At 44.0% G+C, this 21,705-nt stretch overlaps 1 protein-coding gene across 6 annotated transcripts in view; it reads right to left on the reverse strand.

The window, feature by feature from the left end:
• Positions 1–7,062: 7,062 nt before the first annotated feature.
• Positions 7,063–21,705, reverse strand: part of EEF1D (eukaryotic translation elongation factor 1 delta) — a 29,444-nt gene continuing 14,801 nt past the window's right edge. For 4 of the 6 annotated variants that reach the window (XM_051971201.1, XM_051971197.1, XM_051971196.1 and 1 more), the window contains 8 exons: positions 20,959–21,042; positions 19,770–19,890; positions 18,334–18,405; positions 9,710–9,809; positions 9,511–9,608; positions 8,524–8,760; positions 8,015–8,209; positions 7,063–7,451 (listed from right to left, as the gene is read on the reverse strand). In XM_051971201.1, coding sequence (XP_051827161.1) covers positions 7,413–7,451; positions 8,015–8,209; positions 8,524–8,760; positions 9,511–9,608; positions 9,710–9,809; positions 18,334–18,405; positions 19,770–19,886 — 858 coding nt within the window. In that variant the 5' untranslated portion in view covers positions 19,887–19,890; positions 20,959–21,042 and the 3' untranslated portion in view covers positions 7,063–7,412. The remainder of the gene's footprint in view (positions 7,452–8,014; positions 8,210–8,523; positions 8,761–9,510; positions 9,609–9,709; positions 9,810–18,333; positions 18,406–19,769; positions 19,891–20,958; positions 21,043–21,705) is intronic. The other 2 variants (XM_051971200.1, XM_051971199.1) reach the window with 2 other exon arrangements.

Genomic DNA, 21,705 nt, shown 5'->3' on the forward strand with positions numbered 1-21,705 from the left:
CATGCCTGTTCAATGCCTTTCTCCTCCAAATTTCCCTTTTTGTTGCAGGAATTTGCATTCGAAACTGGGTTCAAAAGCCCATCCATCTTCCCTATTCTATTCTAATCTCTCTCATATTTCTTCTCCTACTCTTCACCCTAGTTCACTCCATGAGTGGCCTATGAGAACAATCTCCTAATTGGTCTCTGAAATTCCAGCATGTCTCTCTAATCATTCGTCCTAGATATAGCTGCCAAAATATTCTAAAATACAAGTCTAACCTTAGAGGTTTTAACCTTCAAAGGATCACAGATACCTTTGCAAGTCTGGCAAAGCCTCTAGATTCCTCAGAATCATGTTTTCAAATGCATAAAATTGCAAAGGAAATCAATTATGTTGAAATAATTATCAAAATGATTTTTAAAAGTTGAGATACCGGGTGAGGAACTTCTATCTTAAGATACAAGCTCCTTTAGTTTGCATTGAAAGCCCTTTCCAATCTGACTCTGGGCTTTTTTTTTGCACTGTTTTGCCATCACAACCAAGGTTTACTTTATGTTCCTCAGTGCTCCATTTCCTATGTGCCCCTCATGCCTACAATATCCACCCTACTCACTTCTGGCTCTTAGAATCTCTATTATATAATGATCAACTGCGATGGATGTGGCTCTTTTTTAATAATGAAATGATTTAGGGCAATTCCAATAGACTTGTGATATTGAGCCATCCACTTCCAGAGAGGATTATGGGGACTAAGTGTGAATCATAACGAACTATTTTCACCTTTGCTGTTATTTTGCTTGTTTTTTTTCCCCCCCTTTAGATTTGACTTTTCTTGGGCAGCATGATAAATGTAGAATTGTTTACAAGAATTGCATGTTTAACTTATATTGGATTACTTGCTGTCTACAGGAGGGAAAAAAATTTGGAACACAAGCTTTTGCAGGCATGAATGTTGAAAACTACCTATGATGTTGCTTAAAAAAATATAGGGTACAAAAAAAATTTCTAGTTCCCTTTAAGGCTACAGTCAAGTGCCACATTTATTGGAAACCTTTCTGAACTCCCATAGTTGTCCAGGTCTCACTGCTCGAATCATGTGAAGACAACCCGTTTACATGTTGTATCCCTTCTTACCCCATACCCTCATGAATTCATAAGCTCATCCCTAGTACTTTTTATACAGTAGGCACTCAACATATGGGTATTGTATTAAATTGGAAAGAATCTTTCAGAGAGGAATGAATAGAACCCAAATCATCCTTTTCTGTTCTGCTACCCATCCCAAGGCACTAGCCTCCTCCACCCACTTAGCCACACTCCACTCCCCACCCCTATTAATACCAGGTTTTGTTCCTACAGGACAGTGTTTGGTGTGCTGGAACCAAGTGGAAGCCCCAGATTTGTGGTCACCTGAAAGCAGGTGATGGCAAGCTGGTCCGTTTGTCAGCCTCTTCTGTAAACTAAAGCGGTTACACAACAAAATGATCTCAAAGGTTCAAAATCCCCGGAAACTCCCTTCCCTCATGGTCCTAGATTTGTACTTTGGGGGGTATTGCTATGGTTGTTTACTGCTCCAGTAGGGTAGTAAGGTCCTGGATAACTGATTCATTTTTCTCAAAACAATCTCTTCTTTAAGGAGAAAAAATATCATCATGGGCTCGATGCCACCTTTCTACCCACACTCCTAAAATGCTATGGAGAAGGGGGAAATTATACCTTTAGGGCTTTGTTCCTGCCATGTGATTCCATTAGTGTAAGCAACTTATGGTATGTCAGTTCTCTCAACAATGAAGATCAGCAACTCCTCTCAAACTTAAGTTTTAAAAGTTGCCTAGAAAGGGAAAAGGACCCATACAAAAATATTTATATTAGCTCTTTCTATATATTAATGGCAAAGAACTGGAAATTGGAAATGCCCATCAACTGAGCAATGGCTGAACAAGTTGTGTTATATGAATATAATGGATAAATGATTTCAGAAAAAACTAGAAAGAACTGATACTAAGTGAACAGAACCAGAACATTGTGCACAATAACAATGTGCAATGATCAGCTGATAAACGCAATTCTGAGCAATACAATTTCAAAACACTTGTGATGGAAAATGTCATCCACATCTACAGAAAGAACTAGAGTCTGAATGCAGATTGAAGCATATTATTTTCCCTTTTTAAAGTTTTTTTTCCTTTCTTGGGATTTCCCCCTTTCATTCCAATTACTCTTTTACAATATGACTAATACAGAAATGTTTAACATGATTATACATGCAAAGCCCATATCAGATTGCTTGCTGTCTTCTGGAGATGGGAAGGGAAAGAGAAAAATTTGGAACTCAACATGTTACAAAAATAAATTTTGAAAAATATTTTTATATGTAATTGGGGAAAAAAATACTAGTAAGTGAAAAAAAAAAAAAGATTACTCTGGGAATTAAGAAGTGACATGACTTGATGATTATTTGATGTCAGAGGCAGGCCTTGAACCTATCAGCTCTTTCTGACCCCAAGGCTAATCCTCTATTGTCACACTGTGGCTATATTTACAAGGAATAAACTATTAATATATTAATGTTAAAAACTTTGTATAATTACATTCAACCATCTATTATCTACTGTACTCAAGGCTTTTAAGAATACAAAACCAAACCCCGAAACAGTGTGTGAGATAGCCAGTGATTTGCTTTAGAGAGGAGAGGGATCCACATTAAAGCACAACTAACCCTCTCCTTTTACAGATATCTGAAGAGTCTTGCCTCCCCTGGGATCCACAGATTAGTTGGCAATCCCAGGTGTCTCAACTCAAGAATCACAATGTACTCAAGAGATGGGAGAAACCCAGAATTCCAGCTCCTAAAAGGACTGTCTGGCATATATAGCAGGCATTTAAGGAAGCATAATTACTCAAGGGATGATACAAAGATCAAGTATTAGCTTTGGTGTGAGAACAATTTCAAATACCAGTCCTACCTCAGTTTAGTTACTGGATCAAAAGTATCATTTAAAAAAGTAACCTTTCCTACTTCATGCCTCCTGCATGCTGAAAACCTGGTGGAAAGGGCTAGCAGAAGGCTTTACAGTTCCCTGCAAAGGGATCCTTCTCCTTGATGGGGACTGGCCGTGACACAGCAGGGAGGGAGGGATACTACCCCCATCCCCTCATACATACTCAGGGACAGGTTAAATAGGGAACTGCTAGAGGTGGAACTCTTCCATAACCTAAATGACCTCTCAGTCTGTGAGAGAAAGGAGCTTAAAACACCCTAAGCTCAGACGATGTTCTAGAGTCCCAGGGGTCCTTAAACTACGGCCCACGGGCCAGATGCGGCAACTGAGGACGTTTATCTCCTTCATCCAAGGTTATGAAGTTTATTTAAAGGCCCACAAAACAAAGTTTTTGTCTTTACTATAGTCTGGCCCTCCAACAGTCTGAGGGACAGTGAACTGGCCCTCTATTTAAAAAGTTTGAGGACCCCTGTTAGACTCTCAAATGCAGAATGGACAGTTCCCCTTGCTGCCCTCTTTACATTGTGGGGAGGGAGTAGACCCTAGGTTTCCATTCTTTCCAGAAGCACCTGAGTGTACATAGTGAATAGATTGAATCAGGAAAACCTGAGTTCAGATTTCCATTTTTCTTCACTGGTAAAATGAGTTAACAAGATCTGGACTGTGTTTCGCAAACTTTAAAGCGCTGTGTGAATGCCATTATACTAAAAGTCTCTCAGCCCAACACCCTCTCTTCCATACCATGTGAAAATTGTGCATCCAACAGCTATGGGGAAACATTTTCGCTGGGCTTTTCTGGATCAGGCCAGGCCAGACTCCCAGAGAGCAAGACTAAGCTCAGGAACTCAACCTGCTGCCAGCCCTTTGTTTTGTTTTGCTTCCTCTGCTCCCAAGGGACTTTTCATTCCTCGGGGAAAAATCTGAGGGTTCTCCTTGGTGAAGCAGGGAAACAAAGAATCCAGCATCTCCTCCAAGAGGAAAATGACTATGACCGCCATTCTGCTCCACAGATCAAAGCTCAGCACTTGCTCCTATCCCTTCTCCAGGCCCTGCTTCCAAAAGGAGTATGGAGGAGGAGTAAAACAGGAGGAGAGGAGCTGGGACATCAGGCTGGGTCCTCCTGAACACCTGGGAGGGCTCTGGTTCCATCTTCTCCCCACTCTACACACCCATTAAAAGCAGAAAACGCCAGGTTATTGTATACCTTACAGGGGCTCCAAAAAAGACTATCTGACAGTCCAGTTGGGAGAAGGGTAAGGAAGGCCCTGCACCAGGGAAGTGGCAGTACCAGAGAAAAAGGGGCACATTCAAGAGATGGGCAAAAATGAAACTGGCAGGCTCTGGCAAAGGATTACATTATGGCGGGGTGGGAGCAGTTGAGACTTCTAGGAGTCCAGGAGACTCAGGTTATTAGTCTGAGGGAATGTCCTTGACAGTAACAGGGAACGGGTGGGGGAACCTCAAGAGGGTTTTGGGCAAAATGGACATCCACTTTGAGATGTGAAAGGTAGTGGACATCTGAGATTGGAGGTCAGCAGGGAGACTGTGGCAGGAAAATTGGGTTTGGGAATCATGAGCAGACAGATTATAATTCAATCCTTGGGAGCTGGAATTATCAAGCAAAATAATATAGAAAAAGAAATGAGGGCCCTAGATAGAACCCTCCTAGGACACCAGTGGTTAAAGGGAATGAGATCTGGATGAGAATCCAACAAACCTTATAGGTATGAGGTGTGGAGAGAGTGGGTAAGGTCTGGAAAAGCTGGAGAGAAAGGGATTATCAAAGGGAGGGAGGGCAATAAGCAATGACATAGCATCTATTATGTGCCAGGCATGCACTAAATATCCTATGTGATCCTCACAAAAAGCCTGCAAGGCAGGTGCTCTTAGTCTCCCCATTTTACAGTTGAGAAAACTAAGGCAGAGGTCACATGACTTGCCCAGGATCACATAAGTGTCAGAGGCTTGATTTGAACTCAGGACTCCCTGACCTCAGGCCCCTCACTCCATCCACTGCGCCCCCAGTGACCTCTAGGAGAACGTGTGCTCCACAGCGTTAAAGGCTGAGAAAGGTCATTGGAGAGAGCAGTCCTAGTGGAATAAGAAGGTAGGAAGCTAGATGGAAAGGGGCCTAGAGAAGGGGGGGGGAGGGGAGAGAAAAGGCAGGTACCCATAGAAGACAGAGGCTGGCAGAAAGTGGAGATGGATTTTTTGAAGATGGAGAGGGGGCCAGCAGAAGGAGACAAAGTCGGTGACATTATGTAGATGTCAGACAGATGCACAGGGACAGAACTGGGAAGTTTCTACAGCTCTCCAGGGTCTTGGTTACTCATTTTTAAATTTTATTAATTTTTAATATATAATATTTTTTGAATCATGTAGGAAGAGAAAAATCAGAATAAAAGGGAAAAACCATGAGGGAGAAAAAACAAAACAGAAAAAAGTGAACATAGCATGTATACAGATTAATGTTCAATTTCCACAGTTCTTTTTCTGGATGCAGATGGCATTTTCTGTCCAAAGTCTATTGGGATTGCCTCGGATCACTGATTGGTTACCTTATTTTAAATTTTTATTCTTTTGCTGAGGCAATGGGGTTAAGTGACTTGCCCAGGGTCACACAGCCAGGAAGTGTTAAATGGGGCAGATTTGAACTCAAGTCCTCCTGACTTCAGGGCTGGTGCTCTATTCACTGCACCACCTAGCTGTCCTGGTTGGCTTATTTAAAAAAAAAGGGAGACTGGGCTCAATTATGTCCATGGTCCTCCCCAATTCTGGATCTGTGAACACCACTGGTCTTATGTATGGAAGGTCTGTTTCCCAAAGCGGCATGGAGCTAGGATAGACCTTCTGAAGACATAACCAGTGGGAAGCATAAGCAAAGAAATGGGCCCATTGTCCTCCACCCTCATCACTTTTACCAGAACACTCAACCAAGGAAATGAGTGTACATACAGAAGGAAAAGGAAAAAGGGAAGGGAACCTTCCAACTCAGACTTTTGTTATTCCACTAGACCAGAGTGACAGTCTGGTGCACATTAAGGATCACTCCACGCCCAACTTTTCCTAATAATGTGAAAATGCCTAATAAAGAATATAAAATCACAAAGGAAGCTAATTAAAATGAAATATAGGTAAGCATTTTGGAACTATGCCCCCCAAAGGGCTATAAAACTGTGCATACCCTTTGATCTACCAGTGTCTCTACTGGGTCTGTATCCCAAAGAAATCATAAAAGAAGGGAAAAGACTCATATGTGCAAAAATATTTTTAGCAGCCCTTTTTGTAGTGGCAAGGAATTGGAAATTGGATGGATGTCTGGATGTCAATCATTTGGGGAATGGCTGAATAAGTTATGGTATAATAGAACATTATTCTTTAAGAAATGATGAGCAGGCTGATTTCAGAAAAGTCTGGAAAGACTTACATGAGCTGATGCTAAGTGAAGTAAGCAGAAAACATTCTACATAGTAACAAGATTATGTGATTATGTGATCAACTATGATAGACTTGGCTCTTCTTAACAATGCAAATGATTCAAGGCAATTCCAAAAGACTTGTGATGGAAAGTGCCATCCACATCCAGAGTGAGAACTATGAAGACAGAATATGAATGGAAGAATAGCTTTCTCACCTTTTATTGTTTTTTTCTTTCTCATGGACTTTACCCTTTTGATCTGATTTTTCTTGTACAACATGATAAACATGGAAATAAGTCTAAAAGAAATGCACATATTTAACCTGTATCAGAATGCTTGAAGTCTTGAAAACGGGGAAGTAAGGGAAGAAGGGAGAAATGAATGCTGAAAACAATCTTTTACATATATTTTGAAACAAAATACTATTAAAAATAAGATTAAAACAATGGATTATTGGAGGAAAAAAAAAAAAAGAAATATAGGTGAGAGTGACTTCCACCCCTATCTCCCCTCCCTAACCCCCCAAATCAGGGTCTTTCATTCTCTCAGAAAGGCTCATGGGCTCCAGCAGGTTCCCCACTAGCTGCCAGGCACACCTCTGTCCCTTAATTCCTGAGGCCTTAAGAAAGTCACCATATTTAAAGTGAACGAGGCAGAAGTTTCTTTGGTCATTTTTCTACATTTATTTACGTTTAAGCTTCATACCCTACGGCTTCTGGCTTTCCAACACTGCTGGGCCCCAACAGGGTAGAGAATCCTGGTGTCTGGTCAGTGGCTCAGAGGACTGGTCACAATAACAGCCACCCTCTTTATCATTCTGGTTTCTAACCAGAATCCAGTTGAAGTATGAGAGATAGGAGGACAGGTCCTGAGGACTTCTGTTCTACATTCCTCAGAAATTGCCCTTCCCACCCCTACCTTCCCTAGAGACCCCAGTCCAGAACAGGCCCAAGCACCTCAAATCTCAGCCTTTATTTTGGTTACAGATTCACACACATTCAGGGGCCTTTTAGATCTTGTTGAAAGCAGCGATGTCAACGCTCTGCACCTGCAAATGGGAGAACAGATGAACGGTTTAGAATGACAACCACTGAACTTCTTGCAATCTGGTACTCCCATTCATCCTCCTCATCTATTATTTTTATCTCTCACACTGAGGGAAATCAAACCAATTCAGGGCAAGAGGCCTTATAGACCAATTCTTAATTGGCTTTTAAGTCTAATAACTTCGTATTATATATTGGGAAACGGGCAAAATTCAGGGAAATGAGTGTTCAAGTGTTGTGAGAACTGGGTGCTAGGAACCAAGGACCCCTAAGTCCCAAGGCAGGTCCATATGACAAAACTAACATCAGGAAGGACTTCCTGCCCAAGACTGGCTTCAAATAAGACCACTGGATGCAGGCTCATAGACCTAACATTGGACAGTACTCCTAGAGGTCATCTAGTCTAAACTCTATTATCCCGATGAGGAAAATGAGGCCCCAAGAGGGGCCCGATGTCAAACACCGAGTAAGTGGCAGAGCTAAAATCGTAACTTGGATCCCATGATTCCAGACACACACACAACATGCCCAGAGGCCGCAGGGAGTCAGTCCTCCAGGAACTTACATAATCTTCAAACTTGGTGATCTCTTCCTCCAGGATGTCTGTGCCCACCTTGTCATCCTCTACCACACACTGGATCTGCAGCTTCCGAATGCCATACCCCACGGGAACCAGCTTGGAACCTCCCCAGACCAGGCCATCCAGCTGTATGGAGCGGACACACTCCTCCAACTTTGCCATGTCGGTTTCATCATCCCACTTAGGAGAGATCAGGTTAAGGGTTAGCTGGGCCCTAGGCCTGGCCAGGGTACCAGACCTACCCTTAAGATCACATATGTGCCAAAGTGTATGATCAAAGATACAAAACTTAGTCTGACTTGAGAAAAAGGGATATGGCCAAAAATTATCTTGCCAAAGTGTGTGGGGTTTCCACTCATTCCATTAAAAACAGCTATCCTCCCTCCTTCCCCTCCCCACCCCCCACATTGCCTTCCTTCTCATGAGAACAAGCGCTTTAGACCTTGGGCAGGCAACTCCCACTCCCTCCGCCCGAGGGGGAGCTCGCCACTCACAGGCTTGACATCAAGGAGGATGGAAGACTTGGCGATCAGGCCCGGCTTCTTGGCCTTCTTCTCCGCGTACTGCCGGAGCCGCTCCTCACGCAGCCGGAGCGCTTCTTTGTCCTCCTCCTCGTCGTCGCTGCCGAACAGGTCGATGTCGTCGTCATCCTCGTCGTCCTCCGCCGGGGTGGCCGCCTTCTTCGCGGGAGAGCCGGCGGGCGGCTCCACCTTCTGCATAGGGGACACGTGCTGCCCAGGGAGAGGGGACCAGAGAGAGGGTCAGACACGAGGCTGGCCCTGGGGAACGAGCCCGAGGCCGCCGGCCGCTGACACCCGAGCCCAGCTGGTCACCCCCAGCGCTGCACGGTCCAACACAGCACACACTAGAGAGAGCTGCATTCAAGGACACTGAGAGAGGAGGACATCAAGAACTTCAGAAAGCACCTGAGCTGGGCCTTGCAGGGAGAGAGACTGTCCAGGGAAGGTGAAAATGGGAGTCTGGAGGCACAGGGGAATGGTCCGGGCACAGAGCCAGTGGCCAAAAGCTATGGAAGGAAGGGGGACACAAAACAGGGGGTTTCATAGGGCCCTGAATGCCAGGCAAGGAAAAGGATGATAGGGCTGTCCCCTGGGTGACAGGCGTGAGGAAGAGGAGTCAAGCCAGCAAAAAAAAAAAGCATTAGGATTTCCAGAGGGGAAGGGGTAGAGAGGAGTGGTCAGGCACAGAGGAGGCAGAAGGACCATCCAGCCCTTCCTAGGAGGTTCTGGCTCGTGCTTGGGGAGGACATTTTCTATCTAGGGGGGGCCTGTGTCCCCCGATTTCTCTGCGCTCCCCTGCTGTGCGCGCCTGTGTAAAACCCAGGTAGTGACTGGGACGAAGCAGGAATTACAAAAGCAAAGCTGCGCTGCTCTGGGGCCTCACAGAGGGCCTCCTAATACCCAGAGGCCGGGGCAGGCCAGACCCACACCAGCTCCCAGGGTAGAAGGTAAAACGTGCACCTGTGTCTGAGGAGCCAGAACGCGATGGGAGCTGCTCTTCTCCAGGGTGCACAGCCGGATTTCAAGCTTGGAGATGGTGAGCTGTAGGTCCTGAATCACTGCAGAAGGAAGAAGAGGACGTTACCATTGCCCCGGCAGGACAGGACCAGAGAACATGGCAGGCTTTCTTTACCCCGGGTTGTGGCCGGTGTTCACTCACCACTCCGAAGGCTCTGGTTCTCTGCCTCTAGGTTGGAAATTCTGGTAACCAGCTCACTATGGTCCCCACTGGGGCCACTGGAAGAGCTGGTGTTTGCGCTCTGTAACAAGAAACAGGGAAGGAGCCTAAGTGTTGAGTCAGAGCTCTTCTGGGGCTACAGCAAAGCAGGGGAAGGGGAAAGAGACTGAGGTACAGGGACTCCAGTCCATAAAAGGGAGTAGGGAAAGATGTGATGAAAGGAGATGATGATGCTACAGGGGCAGAGATCAGGAGAGGGGCAATTAATTTATGTCTTTTGCTAGTTTATTGAGACCTGAGTGACTCCTCACATATTCTCTCCTATGAATCTTTTCTCTCCCTGCCCATCCTTGGCTCCCCTCCAAAAAAACCCAACTCAACCCAACCCTGGGAAGAGGATATAAAAGGGGAGTGAGAGGGTGGACCCCAGGTTCTGTTCCTATAGCCACCTACAACTTGTCTGCCATCTTTGCCTTAGAATGAAAGGGGTATGCCAGCTTAGGCCCCTGTCAGAGAAGAAGCATCAGGCCAGCAAAGGCCCAGCATGCAGCTGACTGTCAAAGGAGGAAGGCTGAAGGAATTGGAGATGGGAGACAGGAAGGAAGGAAATGCCAATCTCAAAAGGACGTCCACTACTGCCTGCCCAACTTTCACCAAAATGGATAGTTAAAAGAAACTTGACCATTTATGATTTGGGGCTGGGAGCAAGGGGGATCCGTGTTCTCAACCCTATTATTGGTAATGATATGAACTGCTCAGATCTCTGGCTTCTCTCTTCAACCCAAAGCATGCGACCTGGCTGAAGGGTATCAGGAAATCATTTGATAAGTGCAGCCTCCTCAAAGTTTTAGTGATGTGACTAGAATCAACTCTTAGCCCAGAATAGAAAACATAACTTCTATCTGTGTGACAAGACCCAGCTGCATAAAGCACAGGTATAAGGAAGAGGAGACTGGGGTAAAAAGGAGGGGTGTATGAGGAGAATAGAGATGAAGGAGAAGCGATAGAGAGAAGAGTTCGGACACTAAGGAGGTAGATTTACAATCCAGGCCTTTACAACATCCATTGTAAAATGAGGAAAAATACCAAAAAGGAAACCTTGGCTTAGACTCTGCACCCTATATTAAGCTTCAGATCAGAGAAAGTTAGGATCCCGGAAAGCACCTTCCCCTTAAGGGATACCAGGCTATGTACCAACCAGGAGAGTTCTGGGGCCACGGTGGCCTGGGCTTGCGTTCTCCCAGAGCTACAAAAGCCTTGAGGGTAAGCAGCCTTTTCTCTTTCCTCCCTCCCTCCCTAAGACTAATGGGACCGAAATGGGCCTGGCTCAGGGCCTCAGGGAGACTTTGCAGCACCATCTTGAGCTGGGAAGTAGGAGGGCAAAACAATTCAAGGACGAGAGGTGCAGGGAAGAGGGTAAAGCAGAGGCTGCTGGGACAGGCTCTGATGGTGGAGGATCAGGAAAGGCAAGAGTAGAGTTCTGGAGAGAGACTGGACAGAACAGTTCTGGCACACTTGGAGCCACAGGCCTATACTGCTTAGGGGAGTAAGGATTTGGCCAGTGCACACACATGTACAATTAAGAGGCAGGGGCCCTGGTGCCTAGCTGAACAACTCACCCCAGACCCCAACCTTCCATTCCTCACTTCTTTGGTAGCTGGTGACCTGAGGCTCGCTCTTCTAAGACATTTGGAGCAAGTGTGGACTGAGGGTGGGTGGTGTGGGACAAGGGTCCCAGAGAATACTGAACCTCTACTCTGTCCCTTTTCCCATTCATGGACATCACTCCCCTCTTCGTGGAAAGCCTCAAGGAGTAATCTTACTACGAACATGTAGTAACCAACGTTATCACCACAATCCTCAATAGTTTTCCAGTGCCTCTAAATAAAATTCAAATTCCCCATCTCTGAACAAATTCAACAAACACTGCTATGATTTGTGCTCAGGGACATAAGATCCCACTGCTAGAAGCCAGACTCTCCCCTAACTTCCCACATAAACTCCCTGCTTGAGAGACTGATTTCCTTATTTCTTTCTGACTACTACAATTTATGTTTAGTTGATTCCACACACTAGCAATATACCTCTGCTCTAGAGGTGCTGCCTAGTCTTCCAAAGCTTAGATGAAATACCCTTTCCTCCATGAGTCCCTAAAAATCCCTTGACTTATAATGAGCTTTTTCTCCTGAAATTCTTAAGCATTATCTTTTAAAAAACAAAACAAAATGAAAATAAATTATGAACATGTGGAGACTAAATAAAACTTAAGTTACAGCTAATTACATTTAAACTCTCCCTATCCCGCCTTTGGCCTCAGAAATACCTTCAATGGTATTGAGCTCTATGCATAAGCCACAATCTCTGAAAGAAATGTCTTCCTAAATATAGATTTGCCATTGTTAGCTATGAGTAACTGAGATTAGTCAAAGACTGTAAATATCACTGGGTCATGGGGAGAGCTCTGGTAGAACAAGGACTCCTTTTCACCATGAAGATTATATCCAAAGGATCTAACTGAAAGGATCTTCTGGACTGTAAGGGTTGGTACATGTAGTTACATGTCACATTTATATAGAAATATATTAGGATAACCAAAAATCAAATACAGAATAACAAGCTCAAATGGACAGGTAGGATTTTAGTTTTAATTTACATAGATTTCTTTTTGAATCTCACAATAATCCTATGAAGGCAAGTATTCTAGGGTACTACAATTTTGCATATGAGGAAGGGAGGGAGGGGGAGAAGAAGGCTGATTGATTTGCATTTCCTCTGTCCAAAGTCTTATATATCATCGCTTCTGTGCTGCTGTCTTTTAAGGCTTTTTGAGAATGAAGACAAAGAGTATTCCACTCAAAGAGAAGGACATGCACAACAGAGAGGAGAAAGCAAAAGTTGGTTTATTTGACTGACTGCATAGATAGGGGATAACAGGAAGCAAAGTCCTGACAGATTCTTAGTCAATCAATCAGAATTATTTTGGTAGGCTGCAAAGAACCAGGTTCAATAAAATGTTCATAATGTAGTGGGACTAGTTTCTGGGATAAGAATGCATTATTTGACAAAAATTGCTGGGAAAATTGGAAATTAGTGTGGCAGAAACTAGGCATTGACTTGACACGGTACACCAAGATAAAGTCAAAATGGGTTCATGACCTAGGCATAAAGAATGAGATTATAAATAAATTGGAAGAGCAAAGGATAGTTTACCTCTCAGACCTGTGGAAGAGGGAGGAATTTATGCCAAAAAAGAACTAGAGATCACTATTGACCACAAAATAGAAAATTTTGATTATATCAAATTGAAAAGTTTTTGTACAAACAAAACAAATGCAGACAAGATTAGAAGGGAAACAATAAACTGGGAAAACATTTTTACAATCAACAGTTTTGATAAAGGCCTCATTTCCAAAATATACAGAGAATTGACTCTAATTTATAAGAAATCAAACCATTCTCCAATTGATAAATGGTCAAAGGATATGAACAGACAATTCTCAGATGAAGAAATTGAAACTATTTATAGACATATGAAAATATGCTCCAAATCATTATTAATCAGAGAAATGCAAATTAAGACAACTCTGAGATACCACTACACACCTGTAAGACTGGGTAGAGTGACAGGGAAACATAATGTGGAATGTTGGAGGGGATGTGGGAAAACAGGGACACTGATACACTGTTGGTGGAATTGTGAACACATCCAGCCATTCTGGAGAGTAATTTGGAACTATGCTCAAAAAGTTATCAAACTGTGCATACCCTTTGATCCAGCAGTGCTACTACTGGGCTTATACCCCAAAGAGGTACTAAAGAAGGGAAAGGGACCTGTATGTGCCAAAATGTTTGTGGCAGCACTGTTTGTAGTGGCTAGAAACTGGAAAATGAAAGGATGCCCATCAATTGGAGAACAGTTGAGTAAATTGTGGTATATGAACGTTATGGAATATTATTGTTCTGTAAGGAATGACCAGCAGGATGAATACAGAGAGGACTGGCGAGACTTACATGAACTGATGCTGAGTGAAATGAGCAGAACCAGGAGATCATTATATACCTCAACAATGATACTGTTTGAGGATGTATTCTGATGGAAGTGGATCTCTTCGATAAAGAGAGCTAATTCAGTTTCAATAGATCAAAGATGGACAGAAGCAGCTACACCCAAAGAAAGAACACTGGGAAATGAATATAAACTGCTTGCATTTTTGTTTTTTCTTCCTGGGTTATTTCTATCTTCTGAATTCAATTCTCCCTGTACAACAAGAAAACTGTTCGGTTCTGCACACGTATATTGTATCCAGGATATACTGTAACCTATTCAACATGTAAAGGACTGCTTGCCATCTGGGGGAGGGGAAAAATCGGAACAGAAGTGAATGCAAGGGATAATGCTGTAAAAAATTACCCTGGCATGGGTTCTATCAATAAAAAGTTATTTAAAAAAAAAAAAAAGAAAAAAAAATGATGTAGTGGGACTTCAGTGTTTGTTGGGCAATGTCTTGAAGAATATGAGCAGGAAAGGAAAAGAGCAGGAAGGAGAATACTAGATAATTAGACCATAAGAGAATTGGGGCAGGGTGGCTAGAGTAAAGGAAATTATTTTTTATTCACTGGGAGTGGATTATGTGTGAATTGAATCCAGAGCTGGAGCAGCTTTTTTTTTTTTTTTTAATTTATTTTTTCAAAGTTTATGAAGGTTTTATTAAATATCTTAAATAGCTGTGCAATTGAGCCAACCAAAAAACAATGTTTTATTGTTTTTTTTCTGTAATTTCTGAGGTTATGGGAATACTATTTGTATCTGTTTGCAATTCCTTATTGTTCCTTTAGCTAGGAAAGGAAGAAATAGGATAGTTGGTGATTAGGGTGGGATACGAGGGAGGCCATGTTACCTGGATCCAGATTCTGATGACCTCCTTCTCCACAACATTCTGTTTTTAATGCTCTTTTTTTGTTTTTACATCACCTTTTTCTCAATAAGCTCAGGATCTGGCTTAGCATCTTCCTTTCTACCCTTGTCCTTATACTCTGGATGTTTTGTTTTCTAGTTCCTCAAATTCCTCAGATCTCATAGGTTCTACCTTTATTCACTTCAGCCATAAACAGGAAAGGTCATACACACAAGGACAAGAGCAAGGTGACTCAGTAGAGAGAACAAAATAAGCCCAGAGTTAGGAAAACCTTGAGTTTCAATGAGGTCTCAGATACTAGTTGTGTGATCCTAGGCAGATCTCTTAAATTCTGCTGCTGAGCTCCGCAGAGCTATTATGAGGATCATGTAAGATAATGACTGTAAAGTGCTTTTAGCACAGGTACTAGGTGCTTAATAGATGCTTTTTCTATTCCCTTTCCTCTCTTCTTGATCTTGTTGTCACTCACACGAGCTCCACCTTCACATAACTCAAATTTCTGTGTTGCTGACATCTCCCCACACTTTCAGCTGTTCCTTGCTCTTATAACATCCTTTTTATATCTACTCTCTGTCCTCACTCAAACTTCCAGTGCCTCAATCTCTCCCTTTCTTATTTTTCTGGCCTTATTCTCCCTTCAAAATCTTGAGTTGACATTAACCAATTCAACTTCATTGTCCTACACCCTTGAATTTGAGGAAAAAAATATTATGATTTTCATAACTACTAAGATGATTTGTGTAATGAATATACTAATAATTTAGATTTCTCAAAGCTGCCTTTTCAAGTGTGGAAGCAAGTCCTACAATGCAGCTTGAAATAACTGATCAATTCTTGACAATAATCTCCTGGGTATGTTAAGTGAAAACTGTAGAATCTGTTCCTCTCACAGAACTATGGTTCTGTTCTGCACTCGTGGGTTTGTCATGGAAACCACTCAAAGCCCTCAAAATAAATGCACTGTCCCCCACCTTCCCCTTTATGATTTGTATATAAAATCTCTACCTTCTCTGCAATAGGTGGAAGTCTCCTGTCCAAGAGAACTTCTCACTTGCACCCTGTATTCCTCACTCTGAAACCTGTCTGTTTTGTGTATTTCACAATTTAGAGATCAAAACAGCAAAATTCAGTGATCTCTTGTGGTGAGAACTCTTCTCAATCCTAGAATACAAATCACCACCATCCCCCACTTCCTCCTTCTCTTGCTTCAGGTTCTTGCCAGTGACAACCATCTATCTGTATGGCCTGATTCCATCTTCACTAGGATCTTATACCTTTGATCATGCTCTCGCTCCCTAATTTTCACTCCCCCCTTTCTATCTAAGGCTCCTTCTTCTTTTCTGTTTACAATTTCCAAGATCCCATACTTTAATAACCTTTACTCAATCATACTACTTTTCCAGGCTTGTTACACATTCTCTTTCACATGTTCTACTTTCCAGACTGGACCTACTTGCAGTTCTCTGTCCATGACATCCTGTACCTCTGCCCAGGCTATCCCCTTTGCTTGGGATGCCCAACTTCTTCATCTCTGTCTCAGAAAGCTTCCTTAAAAGCTCAGATCAAATACTGCCTCTTCCAGGAAGCCTAATTTAATTTCCAACAGCTGCTAGTACCCCAGAACTCCCTAGAAATCGATCTGTATATATAACTTCTTCAGAGAATGGATATAGTTTGTCTTCCTGTCTCCAGTGCCTGGAATTTAAAATAAGGACCAAAAGATCCAGGTCCTTGGAAAGGCCCTTCTGAAGCCTCTAGACAACTAGACTTAGCAGACATTCATGACTGCTGGTTACCACGAAGGGGGAAAAGGGAGGCTAAAGTTGGCCGACCACAAGGGGTCTTCCTGTCACCACTATGAAATTATACATCCCCTGTCCCATCTGGATGATTTCTTCTCCTTGACCATCAGACCAGTTCCCAGCATCTGCAGCCTCATTCCCCCTTATGGGCTTTTATTTATTCTTTTTCTGATCTAAAAGGACCATCTAGCCTTGTTTCATCCATCCAATTACCCTGTAATCTTTCAGAGCTTGACTCCCAAGCTCTCCTCTAATACCCAAGGGACCTAAGACTGAGGTAGGGCAGACCTTGGAGAGAGTGATCATCTGCTCCATCCCAGAACCCCAAATTACAAAGGAACTAAATCAGTGCCCCAAGGTACACCGCTTTAGAAAGTGTAACTAGAGTTGGTATTTGAACTCAGATCCTCCAATTTCAGTGCTCTGTTGGCCCACTCCTGTTAGCTGGAGAAGAGGGTGAGGAGAAGTATATAACAGGCAAAGCACAAACAAACAATTCACTTGAGATGGTCAGAGAAGCCTCCGGGCCTTTCAGAACTACCAAGAGGCAACCTCAGGAGAAAAGAAAGGATTTCAGAATTCTTGCTTCTCATAGTCTCCCCAAAGAAAGAATAGGTAGTAGTTTTTCTGCTGGACATCTCCCCTGGATATCCTGCTGGTACTTCAAGCTCAGTACTTCTCAAACTAAAATTATCATGGTTTGAATTAATCTGCTCCCATGTGAGTTTCTTTTCAATAGAGCATAGGCATTATTTTTACAACATCTAATATAACATTGGGAAGATAATGTTGGAGCATTCACCTCTCTCAGATAAAGAAAACCCAGTATACTGACAGCAATTTTAGTCAGCCAAGTAGGTTTTCTTTTAGTTGTGCTGGCAGCTAGTAATCGAAGGAGTTTTAAATGCATAAAATGGAAAAGATCAATGTGCAACTTCTCCTTTAAAAACTATTGCACAGTCAGACTCTGATCAGCTCAAGCAACAGGAGACAGATTGAGGTACCCTGTGTACCATGTCTTCCTTTACACTCTATGCACTTTTTACTTCAAAAACAATTGGACTACATACGAGGCTCACTGAAGAAATAAATGACAAATAGCATAGGGATGTCAAGCACACTGCAAATGAAAGCAGCATATTCACCCAGTGACCCACACATCAAGATAGGAAAGGATAAAATTCTTAGGCCTCAAATTAAAAACAGAACCAATTATCACCAGCAGGTCAGTCTCTAATCAGCTTGAGCCCATGGCTGACTCAATAAATCCAATTGCCTCCTCCTTCTGGAGCTAAAAGGCACAGGAGGGAGAAGACAAAACCACAGACAGGCAAGCAGCAATTATCAGCTAAGAAAAGATGCTATCTTTTTTTCTTTTCTTTTCTTTTTTTCCCCCTATGCAGGGAGGCAGAAGACAGAAGGCAGCAGCATTTTGCAGTGCCCTTAGAGAAGGGGAACCCAGCCCTGTAGGGAAGCAACAGTTAAGAGTCCCCAAAACACTCAGCCTAAGGCCAAAGTCATTAGGGAAAGAAAGCCACCCAGCTTCTGAGGCTACAATAAGCCTCAGAGAAAGTGAGGAGAAAAATATTTCAAAGAAGCAAAGGGTAGGATAGGGTAAGCAAAGATCTGTGTGTGCACATGAACATTTAGTGTTTCAAATTCAGCTTGCAGCTAGGGAGGGGAACTCCCCACAGACTTATAAATAAGTCTCCTCCCATCAGAAAACAGAATAATATTGCACCTTGTCCTTCCCTTTACTTCAAAAAAAGGTAATAATAAAAATGTTTAAAATCAAGATCCAAAGATGGTGGCAGAGGCCAGCCAGGTGGGCATGGGCGCACAAGAGGACGCCACAGGCAGCCAGCTGGTGCGAGCATAGGGTACTCACTCCGGCCAGCGATTTCTGGATATTCTCCCTGGCTCTGGCAATGTCACGGAGGATCACGCTGGCGCCGTTCTCCTGCAAACAGTGCAGAAAGAACCAACATGTGTTTTTATTTGGGGGAAAAAATATAGACCTAAGATAGGGCATGAAAGTGTTATAGACAGAAGTTGATTGGTGGAAAGAAGCAGGAGCCAGATGAGTTTTCTTTTTCTGGTTAGTTTCAAGACCCTTTGCAAGCACTCAATGCTAGCCAACACACTGGCCCTGATGCCGGCCGGAGAAGGTGACAGCCGCTGCCGGACAGTGATTTTTCATCCTGTTCTTCCTGGGATGCCTATCACCACATTCCTCCCACCCCTAAGCACCCCAGAGGCAAGAAGTCCCAAGGCAATGGGGAAAGGCTCAGCCATCTCCCCAACAATAAAACCATGACTGCTAGCAGACAGAAGTCAAGCAAGACCTCTGGCTCCTGTGGCTCAATGCTCAAGGTCTATTCAATGACCAGGCAATGGGCCAAGGGCCTGGGTCTACTAGCTGTTTTGTCAGCCCCTTCCAAATTCCCTTCTGTGAGTGCCAACCAGACATTTAACCCAGTCAGCACCAGCCTGCATCTCCTCTTACCAAAGCAGCAAGAAAGAGCAAGCACTGAGACTTGATTTGTGAAGTCTAGGTTTGAGATCCAACCACTGGCAAAGTTTGGGATCCAGGCCAGGTCAAGTTCCCTGACTAAATAGTCCCTAACTGCCTAAGAGGGCCAGGGAGCTGGTAGAAATGCAGGAGTGTGCTAAAGCAAAGCAAGGTTCAGGGACCCTTCCCTTCAGGAGCCACGTATACAGCAGAGAAGACTCCAATAGATCTGGGATATGGCTACAGTTAGAGCCTTGCCTAGTGCTGCTCCCCAGGGTCCCATATTCACAAGTCAGATTTGCTTTGGGTAAGAACAGAATGCCACAGATACACTTGAGCATTCATTAGGTTCCTACTGTGTATCTGTTAGGTGCTGGAGTTAACTCCTGGGCCAGCTCTAGCACTGCCTCCCTCCAAAGTCCGACCTTTCCCCCAGTGGAGCAGTCAGACATACAACCTGATGCTTCTTCCCAGCTGGCCCAGGGTACCCCCATGGCTCAAGTCTGCTCATCCAATCTACTGCTGCCTCAGAAACCTGATTAACAACTGGAAGAATACCTGGTTCAAATCATCTCAGATGATAAAGAGGGAAAACAACTTACCCAAGGTCACAGAGTATCAAGTGGCAGGGTCCGCACTTGGAAGACTTGCAGTTTTAACTTCCCCACCCCAAGAGTGCCCTCCTGCCCTCTGGCACTCTCACAAATCAGAAGAGGGAGAATTGGTCTGCACACCAAAAGGAATAAGAACCTCCCTGCCTCCCTCTCCTTTTTTATCCATCCTGTCCCTTCTGGAACTGAGCCATTTATTACCTGTCGGGAGGAGACAGGCACAGGACCATTCATCTGCTCATAGAATTTTCTCTCTGCATCATCATACTTGAATTTGTCAAACCAGATCTTCTCATGCACCAGGAAGCTGGTTGCCATCTTCCTGTAGAGGAAAAAAATGGTTAGAATGTCACACCTAAAGGTAACATCAATTAATAGGAATCTCCTGATAACGAATAATCAGTGAGTTGCTCAGATCATAATAAACTATTTCCACTCAAACTCTGACCTAGCAAACTGTATCCCCTTTTCCCCCATCTCTATTCCACATCACCTTTGCTTGGATATAGACCACGCCAAGAAACTGCTGTCACAGGCAATTTGGAAAGTAAGAGTTTCTCAAAGTGTGGGTCTCAAAAATGGCCTCTCATCCCGACTCTTTTCCTCATACACTCTTGCAGCTAGAGAAGATCTCAGAGATTATTTAGTCCCACCCACACTGGAACAGGATTCCTTTATGAGCTCTCTGATAAGAAGCCACTCACCCTCTGCCTGAATACCTCCAGTAAAATGGAAATCCATCCTGTCTGGTAGCCCTTTGCACTTTTGGACAGCAGAGAACAGAGGTCCTGCTCTTTACAACTTCCAGCCCATTACTCTTGTGTCATGCTATCCAGAAACTGCAATGTGATAGTCTTCTCTTTTCCAAGTTTCTTATCACTTGACATGGGGTCAGTCTCTTCCCCTCCCAAGATCTCTTTCCTCTCAATATCCTTTTTGCGGAGTGCATGTGTCCCTCTTAACTGAACCCAATGCCCCAGATTTGATGAGGGCACAAGCCAGCAGACTAGAACCTCCCTCCTTCCGGGCTCCAGAAAGATACTTTCATATGTCATCTGATAACTCATGCTCCTTTTTCCCCCCAGGTTCCTTCTTCTCATTCTACCTAGACCTTGGAACTGCCAGAGGCTGTGTTAGGGGTATATGTGTGCTTTGGGGAGAAGGGCAGGCTTGGGAAGTGCTCTTAAATAGACATTTTCTCTCACACTTTCAACTTCTCTTACTTCATCTCTGGGAAGGTACGCCACGCCCCACTACATCAGAAGGCCCACGAGTACCCAGAAGGGCCTCAACAGTGTTGAATGTCCCGTGGCCAGGGAAAGCCCCTTCCCTAAATTCCCTATCCCGAGATGAGCACAAAGTCAAGTGCACTCCCCACAAGCCAACTTGCCTGCTGAGAGGTGTTTTCCTTCCCTTCCCACTGGCCGATGCCACTTGCTGCTCTGGTAGGGAGTGGGGAAGACCAACAGGAGCCCTAGAAGAGAAGTGACCACGTCCTCCACACTCCTGTCTGCTTACCTTTCTGCTTACCTGCTAGGCAGGCACAGGGGCCCAACCCCTCCACTAACCAGAGGTGAAAATGGGACATTTCTGTGCTTCTCAGGGCTTCGGTTTCCTCTTCATTATTGGGGAGGGGGTGCTAGTGTAAGATGACAGCTGGCCCTCTCCCAACCCACCCAAGCCTCCTGACTGGGAGACAAGCTGTCCCAAAGCACCACTGCTGTGCCCAGATGCACCTGCCATGCTGACCTCTCCTCCTCAGTGAGGGCCCCCGGCCTCTTCTCTACCCACCCCCCCACACCCTTGTACACAGAAAACAACGTCAACTCCAATATGCTGTCACCAATCCCTGTGAATTTTCCTTTCACGGCACCATCCTTTGAATCACTAATCCTCATCTAGGTCCTCTAGACTACAGGCCTCAAATAGCACAATAACTCTTAGCTACCACCCTCCCTTCTTCCACCAGTACTAGGTTTCACCGAATCAGTTTGCAAGGATCCCAGAGGTCACCCAAATCCAACTCAAACACAAACCCTATCTGTGAGACAGGAGAATTCCACTGACCTTTTAAGGCACTCCCCGCCCCAAGTCAGAAGCTCCTCAACGGCTCCCTATTTTTCTTCCATGTATAATC

The sequence above is a fragment of the Antechinus flavipes genome, chromosome 1 (genome assembly GCF_016432865.1).
Source record: "Antechinus flavipes isolate AdamAnt ecotype Samford, QLD, Australia chromosome 1, AdamAnt_v2, whole genome shotgun sequence".
In the NCBI taxonomy this organism is placed as follows: Eukaryota; Metazoa; Chordata; class Mammalia; order Dasyuromorphia; family Dasyuridae; genus Antechinus; species Antechinus flavipes.